Genomic DNA, 15,014 nt, shown 5'->3' on the forward strand with positions numbered 1-15,014 from the left:
CCATTGGCTAAATTCCAGCAATAAGATGGCAGGTTCCTTAAGGCCTATGTTAAACTTGCATATCTTTTCTCATCTTTTAAAAGATTTTGTCCTATAAACAAATGGTTGACAGGACTGGAATGAAGATCCATAATAGTACTTGCCTAAACGTGCAATAAAGGTCCTGGGTTCAAGCCTCGGCACCACCACAAAAATGTGTAGCGGCAAAGGCTTATTCTTAGAACAAACACTATTCCCAGCCTCGGTATCAGAGAAACAATGAAGAGGAGGGTGCAGAGTGAAGGAAATAGACAAATTATCACATCCAATGGGTATAGATTTTTATTATTTATACTTCTTTGAAATTATTACATTCAACATGTTTTCCTTTTGTGTTACTTAAAATATAAACCCTGATAGAGTTCTTTAGGATAGGCTGCATGCTTTGTAGCTAAACAAAACGATGTTCCCAAAACCAGAAATACATTCCAATAAAATATAACATTTCTTATGGAATACTGAGTTAGGTACCCAATTTCTCATCTCATTTTGTAATTTGTATGTGGCCAGCTTTCCTATACGGTGTTCTAAAACTCTGCTGCTGCAGTAATACAAACTGATGTAGTCGCCAAAACTGTCAGAATGTCATACGGCACCACTTGGGTCTACCTGGCTGACTGGACACAAGCTATCTTACAGGACACCCGATGTTCTTCATCGCCCTCGAGAAATGCTGACCACAGCATCTGTGTGGTTTTAATATAGCAATTTGCACTGAGACTTATCTTACAAGTACATTCCTGGTCTAGTGTAAGGTTTTCAGTATTATATGCAGAAGACTTAAGATCTGAGAGAACCAAGAGTATCTAGTCTCACAGTGAGCGGAAAAACAGGTGACAAAGCAGAACCAAACCACAAAGCTCAAATTACACCTCAGGGCAGTGGTTCTAAACCTCTGAGTGGCAAGCCCTTTCCTGGGGGTCACCTAAGATCATCAGAAAACACAAATATTTGCATTACATTAACAGCACAATTGCAGTTATTAAGTATCAAAGAAAATAATTTTAATGGCTGGGGGTCACCACAACATGAAGAACTATACTAAAAGGTTGTATCATTAGGAAGGATGAGAATCCCTGGCCAGGGCTTCAAAATTGATTTCAAGATGCCAGTTGGGGAAGAGCTCTCTATGCAGTCTGCAGGTGTCTGTCTGGCCTGAGTCCTACACTGCCTTTCCCCAGGACAAGAGCTCCACTATTGTGCTGTGCCCAAGCCTATTGTTCCCATTGTCCCTTCAAGAAAAATGTCCAAGCTATTAATTCACATCCACATGCCCAACCAGTGAACTTGTCAAGTGAATTTCCTCCTTCAGCTGGGGCTACAAAGGTTTATAAGAAAACAGGTCCACACATGGGAACAGGTAGGCTGGGAATGACTTCAACCAACTCTAACAGAAAGGAGAGTGATACATGTTACCCTCGTGGGTTTCTGCTACTCGGTTCCTGCCAGTAGGCTCCCGAGATACGGTGGCTCAATCTACTACTGCCACATCGTCAGAGCATTCAAATGTTGCAAACTAGTTCTGTGTGAATATCCTGAGTTTCTGGAATACTGACATGTAACTCAAACCATTTTTAACCATTCAGTGTTGGCTAAGAAACCATGGGCCAGATGTAGTGGCTAGAATTCTACCTTGACATGTGGCCTATTATTAGTCTTTAAAGAAAAGTCCAGGCATATATGATGGTTCTGGCTTCTTAAAACAAGTTGAGTACAAGTCTCATCAAAACAATGGGGATTACAAAAAAAAAAAAAGTGATGCATGAAATCAGAAAATCATGATATAAAATGGAAGAACTAAAACCTCAGTGCATACTTGAACCCTATGTGTGGGTAACGTGTAAGTCACTGTGTGACACCAGCTGTGACCAGAGGCAGTTCTGGCTGCCTGATGGCTAATTACTTCAAGTCCTGTTCAGGTGGTTTGGGTTTTTTTTTTCTTTGTTCCGTTTTGTTTTTGAGAGAGAGCTTTCTTAGTTGTGGTCAAAGATGCCCTCTACCCAAGAATTGTAACATCTGCGTATAGAGTTTGAACATTTACAGTATCAGATAGGGCCATGAACAATTTTATTCTAAACAATATTTGTTAACGAAATGCATTTATGTGGAAAGATCCAGTTACCAGTCATCAAAAGCTCTTATATGTTGAAAATGTAATTTTAATAGATAATTCTTTATCGTACATAGGAACACAATAAAATACACCACATTCTGAAGAAACTCCAGAAGTTATGAGGTGGGGAAAATGCAGATGGGCAACAATATCCACTGCAGGAGACAAAGATCCTGACAGTAAGGTTAGCATTTACCTGGTTATGACTTAAAAATAACAACAATCAGAAAGTCAATGTGGAAAAAGGTGGAAAAGGATGATTTCACATGGGAAGAAAATTATTACTAATACCAAATTAAAAGATAAAAAGAAATAGCTGGGCATGGTGGCCTTTATAATCCTAGCAGAGGCAACTGGGTCTCTGAGTTGGAGGCTAGCCTGGTCTATATTGTGTGTTCTAGGACAGGAAAGGTTACACAGAAAGAAACATGCCCTCAAAAACAAAAATGAAGGAAGGAAGGAAGGAAGGAAGGAAGGAAGGAAGGAAGGAAGGAAGGAAGGAAGGAAGGAAAGGAAGGAGGAAAGGAAGGGGGAAGGAAGGGGGGAAGGGAGGGAGGGAATTCTCAAAGCAATGCACAGGAACTGAAGAGCTAACAAGCCTCCTGTAAGCTGGTTGCTTGGGATTCACTCATTAGATCTGCAAGACTCAAAACTGCCTCCACAAGGCTCAGCTGGCTTCCTAGTAGCACAAACAATACACACAGGTTTCCAGACAAGAACCAAGAGAAAAGTCATAACCTCCATCTGAGGCTCCATATGAGTCCTCTATGACATCCACTTGTCATTTTCATTGTGACTGTTGGGCACGCCCAACTTTCAAGCATGGCAAGACACCAATGATCACCTAATTAAATTAGGAAACATTTATTTAAAACTAGGAGGTTTTAGAAAAAAGGACAGATACTGATGCTTCATGCATGCTCAGAGCCAGTTTATAAATACTCATTCAGTAAAATCCTATCACAAATCTGCACCAGTGAAACAAACTGGTAAAATTCTCCATTTGCCAATCAATTTGTCAAATGAAGAATACCAAAACAGAATGTTCCATCTGTTTAAATTTTAAATACGATTGTCACATCGGGAAAGCGAAATAAACACAGTAAAATAAACTGTACAAAGGCAAAGTAGAATAACAAAAAATATTTTACTAAAACATAAGATTTACAGAAGTTTCCAGACAAGCCATACAAAATGGTCACAAGCTTTTTCTTCTTCTTCTTTTTCTTCTTCTTTTGGGGGGATGGGGCAGAGAATCTACACTTGACAGCAAAGTCACAATGTTATTAGTGAGGGCTGTGATGTTTATTTAATGTTCCCATTTTGGTTCAGACAATCAAGCTTGTCCATCTACAGCGTCTAAAGTTAGACCTGGCTAGAGAGCATATTCTAAGAAACTGGTTAGCTGCATTTAACCACTGCAATTAGATCCCATAAGAGGGGGAGGGAGAAAGGAAAACATAAAATTAAAATAAAACTTTCCCCCTAAAAAATAAAATAAAAACACCCATACCCTTGGCAGCTAACCCTGACAACTACCTTCATTCACAGTGCTTTGTACTTAAACCATGATGGGGAAATGAATCCAAGCAGAGTCACTGCTTTTAAACACTTCACAACAACCCGGATGACACTTCTAGCCTCTGCTCATGCTTTACAACAGTGAATCAGGACAAGACATAGATTTGCTAATGTGCATGTAATCACCAAAGATGAAAATGCCTGGGCTTTTATTCTGTAATGTTTCTAAGACTGTGTCCATTAAATGCAAACAAAAAAAGGAAGAGTCTTGGCAGAACAGGAGAAGTGATGTACACTTGATGATCTGATCGACTTAAATATTATTCATGGCATATAGCCTAGTCCATGCTCTCGCTGTAGATTAAAAACAAATAAGCAATTGTTAGTTTACTTAGTTCATTAGATTTCCAAACACCATAACCAGCAAACAAGCACAATTTGTAGAAATACTATACTATAAATACCCTCCTAAATTCATAGCACCTCCTATAAACTGGATCATAATCAGTTTTCTGAATGTCTTATCACCAAAGCAGTACAATTGTTTTCTAAGGTTCTCACTATTTAGACCAGACTAGCTCCAAACCTTTCATAAAATTCAACAGATGGACTGCATTGTTGTAGCTTTCCCTTCTGAATAGCTGATAATGTTCCTCACTGGTTTTGTTGTAACTGCAGCAGGAAGAAGTCTGTTGATTCCATACTCTACAAACTGCTATGTATTTTAAGTGGACCATAAAAATAGTACAAAACAGCTGCAAGCTTTCTATCTCTTCACATACTGCTGGTACAGTAGATACCCACTGTGAGATCCATGTGGTTAAACCCACAGTGCAAAATCACCTTTTCTAGATTATTTTTAATCTGAGCTCATTTTAAAAAAAAAAATCGAATGACAACAGACTTGTTTTGAAAAGCAGAAGCAGATAAAGAATAAATATGAAGTACCTGTTTCTATGGCTTGGGCTTCATTGGTCTTCCACTGCTCGGCTACATCATTTGCTAACGGATCATCTGGATTAGGAGCACTTAACAAAGCCTGGATTGATAGCAGAACTGTGCGAATCTGCAGTGCTGGGGACCATTTATCTATGAAGGTAACAGGCCCAATATAATATAATAAAGCATGAAAAACTTCCCTCCCACACATTGGTGTTAGCATAAAATGAGATTACAGTGTTTAGATTCTAAATATGGAATGCTTAAGACAGAGACGACATAGTAATATAGCGTAGGGTGACAAACAATACTTACCTTTCAAAATATCTAAACATATTCTTCCCAACTTGTCTACATTAGGATGATAAATTTTGGTCATGAAACGTACTTTAGGTGCTGCCATTGGGTATTCTTCTGGAAGGAATAGTTCAAGTTTAAAAGTCCCTCCCTCAAAGGGGGAATCCTGGGGGCCAGCAATGACCACATGAAAATAACGGGCGTTGCTCTCATCTGGTTCTGCTTTAATGCCAGGAACTGGTTCTGCCAGCAAACGCTGGGTCTCCTACAACAGAAAAACAAACACTCGTGAAACAAATGTCATTTCACTAGATACCAAAATTAAAAGTTCATCCTTTTTAATTAGACAGAATCTCCCAGTGAAACATTATTTATCAAACGTAAAATTCAAAAAAAAAGAGAATGTTTATTTGACCCCCAAACCATGCCAAAATACTATGTCATGCACAGGCACACACACAACACCCCAATAATAAATGCTAAAAAGGCGGTTTAAACTGGGTGTGGTGGTGCATGCCTTTAATTCCAGTACTTGGGAGGCAGGTGCAAATGGATCTCTAAGTTTGAGGTCAGCCTGATCTTCACAGTGAGTTCCAGATAGCCAGAAAATTGAAAAATTAAGAAAAATGACACCAGGATTGTTACAATGTACCGTAAGGCCACTTGTTTTAAACTTTACTAAAACCCAAGCCGCTGAACTCTCCCCTTCTAAATAAATTGATCATTTTTTGTATTTAAAAGCCAACTATGTCTAGAATGTTTAAGATTATCAAAATCTCTGGATTCTCAAATCTCTTACATAAAATAGTTCGGTATTTAAAGTACAGAAATCTTTTTATATATTCAAACCATCTCTGAATTTGCAGTGCCTAATACAATGTAAGTGTTATGTAAGTAGCTAGTACACAAACTAAGCAACAATGACAAAATTCTTTTTTATGTTCAATAAAGACATACTTTCCTCCCACAGGATTTTTTCCATCTGCATCTGGTGGAACCTATATACACAGACAGCTCACTATACTCAAGTACTGGAGATGAGAACAAGTCTAGGAAACCAGGTGTGGTGGCAATAGCACACTCGGATCCCAGTACTTGAGCAGATCTCTTGAGTTCAACGTCAACCAGACCTAGAGAGTATAATCCCTAGTGAGGTCTTTGGAGGAAGAGACAAAAACATGTCGAGGGCAAGCGGGGTTGTGGTGGCACACGCTTTTAATCCCAGTACTCAGGAGGCATAAGCAGGTGGATCTCTTTGAGTTCAAAACCAGCCTGGAGAGTGTTCTAGGACAGGCTCCAAAGCTACAGACAAACTTTGTCTCAAAAAGCCAAAAATCGATAGATAGATAGATAGACAGACAGACAGACAGAAAGAAAGAAAGAAAAAAATAAAAATAAAACTATCTAGGGCACCTAAAAGGGAAGAGAGGTAAGGGATGGAGGATACAAGGCAGGGTGCATTGATCTACACTGATAAGCCTAAAACTGACACTCCGTGAAGAGCCTTTAATGCTCCCCAATAATCATACCACCTTCTATTTTCCATGGCTATTAAACCTCAAAATACCCATCTTCACCCCTGCTTTAGATTGATGCTCCGCTGCCTACTTCATGAGAAGGTAAACATCTTTAAGTTTCCACGATGCCACCTGCACGCCTCCCCACATGCTGCTGGGCTTCTCACTTGTTCCTACCAGAGCATTTTGCCAAGGCCACCTTCTCCATTAGAGCACAGCTCTCTCCTCACCTCAACATGAACACAGTGCCAACATCTCTCTTGAATGAGTTTTCCTTTTTTGACCTTTCCTCAAACTATTCAAATTTCATGATATTTTTCCTAGCAGGTGGAGGTAACGAAGCTGGCTCTCCTCACAACAGACTGTTATAAAGTGAAGCCACAAGCTCGTCTTCTTCTGCACATGACCATTTTATATTCCAGCTTGTCTGCCATGTCGTAACACAGTGGGAAAGGTCCTCATGAAAGCAAAACACTGTCTGATCTTGCACTTTCAGCCTCTAAATGTGAGCTAAAATTCCTTTCTTTCTAAGTACTCAGCTTTAACACTTTAGTACAATGAAAGAAAATGGACTAGCACAGCAACCCAAACTCAACTTTCTGATCTTCCCCAAATATTAATATTCCCTATGTCAGTTAACCCATCACTGATCCATCTTCTCCTGTAGGCTAACTATCTAATCTGATTTAAACTTCCAAGTCTCACTGAGGTAATGCTCAAGAGCAAGAAAGAATATGTGTACCGCCCTGGGTTGGGTCCCCAGCAAAGACAGAAAAGATTCCAGAAGTCTACCGATGACTATGCTGTTTCTCACCTTCCTGCACCTCCGCTCAAGCCTTCACCAGCTCTCGAGCACAGACTAAAATAACCTATGTACTACCTCCTCCCCCGGCTTTTCACCTCAACCTTGCTTTCTTTTACTTCCTGGGTCTACCTTTCACACATATTTAAAAGTCAAAGCCTTGCAATAGACTTCTGCACTCTGCCTACCTTTCCAATTCCCCTTCAGCTATCCTCCACCCAACCTCTTGGTTCAATCCTTACAATTCCTCAACCTACTAAGTATACTTCCACTTCAGAAACCACACCATTCCTTTCCCCAGGAAACACAAGAGCTTGACCTTTCCTTTAAGGGGGGGGGGGGGGGTAGTAAAGATCAATGTAGGAGCAAAGACATGAAAAAGAACTAGATGGTAACATTTATTTTGGCCCTCCCTCAACCTTGTTTTATCCCAGGTTTCCATGACAAGAGAAGCTGGAAAAAGGGGACAGGGTCCAAAAATCTAAGGCACCACTCCCTGATTAGACATAGTAGCAGCTATTTAAAGCTCTAACAAGCGACCACCAAGACCAGATCCTAAAATAGCTCCAAAATCACTCTTCATCTTTGTCAGATGCCACATTCACACATATGTCATCAGTTTACCTACCCTAAGTCAGGCACTCTTCCCAAAGAATGCATTACTGGGGTGTGCGGTGTGTGCCTGCAGACTTCACACTCTCCAAGGTTAAGAGCACTTGCTGATCTTGCTTAACACCAGAGTTTGATTCCCAGCACTCAACCATCTGTCACTATTTCCAAGGGCTCCAATTCCCTCTTTTGGACTCTGTGGGCACCCAGAGACATGCACACAGATGTACATATATAACGACAAAAATAAACTCTTTTTGGTTTTTGCTGTTTCAAGACAGGGTTTCTGTGTGTGGCCCTGGATGTTCTGAGACTTACTCTGTAGACCAAGCTGGACTTGAACTTACACAAATTTGCCTGCCTCTGACTCCCAAGTGCAGAAAATTCATGTAAGCAATTTTCATACCTTAAAAAAATTTACTGAAATTACAAACTTTCACTGTCAATGTTTTTTCTCCCCCTTCCTATACTCCTGATTTGGGGCAAGGTCTCACGTAGTCAAGGATGACCTTGAACTTGTGATTTTCTTGCCTCTACTTCCAAGTTCTGGGGTTACAGGCCTGTGCTTCCATGCCCAGCTAATATGCTTGGGAACAAAGGTTTTGTGCAAGTTGGGAAAGCACTGTCAACTCCACTCTAACACAGCTTTTACCTTTTCACTAAGGAATTAAGGAAAACATCTTTTTTTTTCCTCTCTCAAACATTTTTTCCCCAGTGCTCTGGTGGCACACACCTTTAATCCATGCACTTGGGAGCCAGAGGCAGGCACATCTTTCTGAGCTCTAGGCCAGCCAAGGCTACACAGTGAGACTGTTTTATAAGGCAACAAAAACCTTCATCTATAGGTAAAATTGTGAAAGAAAAATAAATTTGCCAATTTTCCTGTCATACTTCAAATCATAAGTGGAAAAATTTCAAAGTTTAAGATACCCATATGAAATGAAATTTACATTTGTATTTTACTGAGACACACGGAAAAACGCCTCCCAACACACAAAAATATTTTTGTTTCATTTTGAGACAGGGTCTTATGTAGACCAAACTGGTCTCTAATTCGGAGATCAACCTACTTTAGCCTCCCAAGTGCTGGGATTAAAACTGGTGCACAATTTTAATTTTAATCCAACTGGCAAAACATAGTATTTTTAAGCAGCTGTTTGTTTACTTTGAAAGTCAGAGAGACAACATGTGGAAGTTGATTCTTTCCTTCCACCGTGTGAGTTCCAAGGAACTCAGGTCATCAGGCAAGTGACTCTACTAGCTAAGAGAACACACACAAACTCACTGTTCTTAGAATAGTAATTTATGTGAAAAATAAACTTCTAATATCTTTATCCAATCATTAACCCAATATATTCAAAATACTATCTGAACATGCTATCAATATAAATACTATCTCAACATGCATCAGTATAAAATAACTAACAGAACGGTTTAAATCTTTTTTCATACTGAGCCTTCACAAATTCGGGTTGTACTTTAAACTAAGCACAAATATCAATTCTCACCTGTCCCTTAGCTACAAGATGCTATCACCTACAGAGTAAAAAATCAAGATAATCTTATTACTGACATGCCATTAAGAATAAATTTACTGAATATAATGAGTAGGTAAATTTTTGTGGAGTAACTTAAATTATCACTGTTTTCCTTTCAAAGAATTGGAAAGTACTATAGAAGACTTGGAGTCACTAACAGGTACGTGTGAGAATTGCTGCTTCCTGCAGTCAAAACACTGTGTATAAAAATGACTCACATAAATAGGCAACTACAAAAAACACTGGTTAATTACCAAGAAATAATTTTAACTTTTCAAGTGAACACCACCCTCTAGTGGACAAAGACATCAACAGACAAAACAAAAACACAAACTACCCTTTAAAGCTCATTACTTCACCCCAGTAGCTTGTCTTCTTGTTTCTCTCCTCTTCAAATTGTAGCATATGGTCACTTCCCTATGCTAAGGGAAGGATAGCTCTAATTTAAGTATGTCCTAAAAAGGGACCCATTCTGATCTGGATTTCAAATGCACTTAAGAAAGCTAATGCTTGGGGGGGGGGGGGCGCAGCAGGCAGTGGGGGGCAGGGCATGGTGCCCTGTGAGGAGCCTAGGCTGGAGGAAAAAGCTTGCTACCCCCACCAGTCCCTTCTCAAGCTCCAAGGGACAACTGTGGACTTAGGGGCCAGCAAGCACCCCCAGGGCACTAGAGGAGCCCCTGCTGCCTGCCCTGCCTCACACCATGCCAAGTAGCCCCTGGCTGTATCAAGTGGAGGAAGAGAAGGCGGAGGAGGGTGACACCATGAGCCCAGGCAGTGCCCTCCATGCCCAGGGGATGAAGACACTGCTGCTGTGGACAGCCCATGGCCGCTGCAGGCCCTGAATCAGGCTCTTCCTCAGTTGCCAGGGTCTGTGTCAGAGCCTAGCCGAGCCAGGATGGAGATGGAGCCCTGCCCTCTGCTTCCCTTCTGCTACCGTCCAGGATCATCTGGTGAGGCCTCAGCTGGCAATGGGACCCCCAGAACCACAGCCACTGCTACCACTACCACTGCCAGCCCCCTTTGGGAGGATGGTGGTGAGCTGTAGCCACTGCAGAGTGAAGGCACTGCTGCCTTGGTCACCAAGGAGTGTCAGCGACTGGTGGCCCAGGGTGCCAGGCCTCAGACCCCCAAACGGAAGTGGGCCAACGGTGATGGGGATGCCGCTTTACCCAGCAAGCGACCATGGGACAGGCAAGAGAACCAGGAAGCCAAGGGGGAAAGTGCTGTGTGCTGTGACAGAGGTGGCGGCGGAGGCAGCAGCAACAACACTATCAGTAGCAACTGCTAGGCTGAGGGAGGAAGTGCAACCTTCTGCACCTGAACGCCTGGCCCTGGACTAGAATTGTATCTGCATCAAGGACAACTTCTTGGGGGCAACACTGGGTGGCCCTGTGCTGGCTGAAGGGGAGCGGGCATCTGCGAGATGGGCTATTAATGAGTCAGAGGGCGAACCCATCGGGCAGCATTCGTGGGAACCAGGTTGCCTAGGTAGAAGGCCACAAGCCAGGCTGCAGGAGCATGGTGTCCTCATGGCTCGTGTGTATACATATAGTACAGCTGAGCAACTAAGTCCTCAATGGGTGCACGAGGGCCACAGTGGCGTGTTACTCGGGCAATGGGCTCCAGGACGTGTGGCATGTTGACAATCCCCACCACTGACGGGCTGACAGGCGCTGCATCATCTCTATCTATTACCTGAATCAGAACTGGGATGTTAAGGTACATGTTAAGATCTTCCCTGAGAGTCATCCAGTGATAGCCAACATCAAGCCACTTGACAGGTTGCTCATTTTCTAGTCTGACCAACGGAATCCACATAAGGTGAAACCAGCCTATGTCATCAGGTACGCCATCACTGTCTGATGCCAAGGAGCGGGCGGCAGCCAGAGACAAGTATCTGCTAGCATTGGGTCAGAAAGGTGTCCAAGATCCTATATCACAGACAACTACCTGCTTCAGGAGAGCCCCGGGCCCAGCTGCAGCTCACTAGCTCGGTGCTGGCTCCCCACCTGTCACTACTGCTGCTTCTGGCTTGCCTCCGTGCTGTGTGGTGTGGAGGGCATAGGGGTCACTGAGGACCAACAAGGAGAGACCTCTGCTGCCCCGTGTTTGGGGCCAGGTTGTGACCTAGGCAGTGGCCGGTGTGGCTAGTGGCCTATGACCTGCCATGTCTGGTTCATTGTGTGTTGAGCAGAGAGAAGGCAGAAATTGAGGTTGAGGTCATGTGGCCTCACCAAAGGTCTGCTGGGGGGGGGGCATATTCATACCTCCTCCCCACTCCTCCAACCTGGAATGTGAAGTGACTCTCCAACCCATTGGCTGTGGCACTTTATGGACTGGGCTGCCATGGCTTGGGCAGACTAAGGTGCCATGAGGAACATGGGTATGGACGTCCTGCCAGCCCAGAAATAAAAATTTACCTCAGAGCTGTGGAAAAAAACAAAAACACGCCAGCGATCGCAATCTCAAAAACTAAGCTAAACCCTCAATTCCCTATGTGCTTGCCTTCTGTGCCCAGAAAAGCTACTGGCCCCAAAGGGATCCTGAATATGCTTATCCTGAAGTCAAAGGATGGTTCTCTCAACACACGCCCCATTTTCTTCTACCCCCTGGATGTTTTTAGGTGGCTAAAGAGACACTGACGCTCTTTCCAAGAGTTGGTACCAGGGACTAAATCTGAGAAGATTTTTAATCTAGTGTAAAGCTTTTCTCAAAATGTTTTATCTGGAGGCTGGAGATATGGCTCAGTTGGCATAGTGCTTGCATTCAGGAAGTCCTGATGTTCAATCCCTAGTATCATACACACCAGAGGGAAGAGGCTAGAGTAACAGGAATTCAGTCAGCCTGGGATACAGACCTTGTCTCCAAGCAAAATTCCCCAGAAATACAAATGATCTAGAACAACAACAAAAGGCCCTGTGCTCATTGTACAGTAAGTAGCAGGTAAGAAAGTATTCTACTCCACTTGAGTACTAAGCAATAGGTGGGGCCAGATGCTATTTATGGGTCAGAAACCTACACCCTAATTTTATCCCTCCCCAGTAAACTAAATCAATACTTCTGTGAGGTTCAAGGAAAAAGAAATGGACACTGGGGGAGCCAAAGTTAAGAATGTATAATCAGGTTGTTTCTCAGGTCTAAAACAGACCATCTCCACTTTCCTATTCTCCACCAGCACTCAAACTGGCACAATGGTTTTTGGCTCACTTGTCAAACTTTTAAACTATCAGATAACAAGAACCCCAGGTAGTAAATGGCATTAAATGCAAAATAAATGCAAGTGTCAATTGGTAAAGGCAGATGTGACTAATGCCTGTGATCCCAGCACTTGGGAAAGCTCAACCATGAGGACTGTTACAAAAGGGGCCCGAGTGGGTGAGGAGAGGAAGAAAGAGAAGCAGTGTAAGCAGCATTTATGATTAAACCAATCGTTGACAAGAAAAAGCCTAACAAAATGTCCTTGTAAATTACACTTATTTTCCTTGACTACCATCCCCAATTCTTTTTTCAACTAAGCATACCTAAACACATCAACTGCTATAGTTTACACACCTTATACTCCATAAGGACATGGATAATGCACTACTCCCAGATAAGAATGGATACAATGATCCATGCCAAATGTTGATGTGTTCTACATAAATTAATTCACTCAATCCTCATACTCAGTTAATAAATGAAGAACAGAGTAACCAGTTAAAACCAGGAAATAGCAGAACCAAGGCTTAATCCAGCTTTGGGCTCTACTCCATCTGGCTTCTTAATCTCACGGGTAATCACGGGTACAGACTAAACTATAAAGGTCCAACTGGCCTGCTGGGGCAGTAAAGCGCACAGGAGTTAAGAAGGGACTATTTTCTGGTCTTTATCATCACCAGTTCACGAAGGTATACACAGTAGTTACCATCACGGCAACAAAGAGTGGAAGAGTTCTAGCAGGAGCATCCTATACTGGACACCAGCAATCTAATGCATACATTCTATACATCAGCTCAATGAAATCTCTGCTGTCCAATTCTAAATCCTGTTACTTGGTCTTTGACTCTCCTGCAGATTGAGATGCCTAATGCAACAGATGATGCTCCTGCTTACAATACCTAAATAAAGCTGCCTTGGTTGCTTGGTAACGATATAGTCTAAAATTAGAGAAGTGAAAAGGGGACAAGCTGGCTAGTTTTTTTGTCAACTTGACACAAACGAGTTATCTGAGAAGAGGAACCTAAATTGAGAAAATGCCTCCCTCAGACTTCCTGAGGCAGGTCTGTGGGGACATTTTCTTGAATAATGATTGCTGTTGGAAGGCCTAGCTCACCTTGGGCGGGGGAGGGGGGGAGTTAAGTACAATCCCAGGTGGGTGGTCCGTGGTTGTATGAGAAAGCAAGCTAAGCCATGGGAAGCGACCCAGTAGGCACTGTTCCTCCATGGTCCCTGCTTCAGTTCCTGCCTTGGCTCCCCGCTTTCCTCCTCAAGTTGCTTTTGGCCATGGTGTTCACCACAGCAACAGAAACCAAAGTAGGACAGGAGGATAGCAGACTGGGAATAAGGAGAAAGAAGCACTCCTGTGGAACTGAATGGGGAAGAACAGATTATGTCAGCTACAGTCTTTTGTCAAAGACCTTCCGCGTAGTTTACAACCCTTTTTAAGATAGTACTAATTTCATAGTACAAAGCTGAAATCATCTAGGTAAAATGAAGTATTAAGGGGAGGGTGTCATAGCCAAAACACCTTAATTTTATTCCAATTTTAGTTGGACATGTTTGCTACAAAAACTTACACACTAGTCATCACCTTCTAAAATTGAGGCCTACCCTGAACAAAGACTCCCTGGCACTAAACTTACTAAGCATTCTATTATTAGAATGAATGATTAGAATGAATAACTGTTATTGGACACTCCCCTTTTGTAGTATCTCTTAAGCTAAGTACTGTTCAGTAGTCTTTCTGCCAAGAGGAAGAATATCATATATAGATTGTACCCCTAGTACATATATATATAAATGCTTAATATCTGAACAAGGAAGTAATTTATTGCTAATGAAATTGTTTTGGTATTTGTAGTTGCTGGTCTCTAAATCCTGACCCTGCTTCAGTTAAGTGAAGTACTAGATTACAGGCACATGTCACCACATCCAACTTCCAAGTTTTTTGTTTTATTAACCTGTTCACAGAATACAAGATTAATTTAAATAAAATCAGTCATATTCCTAGCACCAAACTCTAGTCACATTGGAGAATGTTATTCTTATACAGACAAAATCCCCAAAGCTGTTTAAGGTGTGCACTTGCTGGCAACTACGACACTGCCAGCTTCATACTGATAAACTGACATTTTTTGCAAACTGTACCACAAACCAATTTTCCTGGCTTAGGAGCTAGTGATCACACTTTCACAGGTAGAGCAGGGATGATGCGACTCTAAGCTTATCTGTACTGTTGGAGTTTCGGTCTATGCGCTACCAAAGCCAGCATAATGTATTATAAGTTCTTCTCTCAGCTCAATTTGGATCTCAAATGCAGCAACCACAGCACAATGTTGTACCTACAGATGTCCCTAACAGGTGCGACCTATACGTCTAGTAACAAACAGAATAAAAGAAGTAGGACAGCTCAATTTTTTGGTGAAGCATGAAAAGACACA

General features: G+C 42.1%; 1 protein-coding gene and 1 pseudogene across 1 annotated transcript in view; one reads left to right on the forward strand and one right to left on the reverse strand.

Moving 5' to 3' along the window:
* Positions 1-295: 295 nt before the first annotated feature.
* Ube2n (ubiquitin conjugating enzyme E2 N) overlaps positions 296-15,014 on the reverse strand; it is a 31,105-nt gene continuing 16,386 nt past the window's right edge. Inside the window, exons 2-4 of the mRNA XM_048418267.3 lie at positions 4,928-5,174; positions 4,622-4,762; positions 296-4,027 (exon numbers count right to left, since the gene is read on the reverse strand). Of these exons, the coding sequence (XP_048274224.1) occupies positions 3,987-4,027; positions 4,622-4,762; positions 4,928-5,174 (429 nt within the window). The 3' untranslated portion in view covers positions 296-3,986. The remainder of the gene's footprint in view (positions 4,028-4,621; positions 4,763-4,927; positions 5,175-15,014) is intronic.
* LOC125389654 (prolyl hydroxylase EGLN2 pseudogene) lies at positions 5,556-11,365 on the forward strand (annotated as a pseudogene).

Source organism: Myodes glareolus, chromosome 26, assembly GCF_982192425.1.
Source record: "Myodes glareolus chromosome 26, mMyoGla1.1, whole genome shotgun sequence".
Classification (NCBI taxonomy): Eukaryota; Metazoa; Chordata; class Mammalia; order Rodentia; family Cricetidae; genus Myodes; species Myodes glareolus.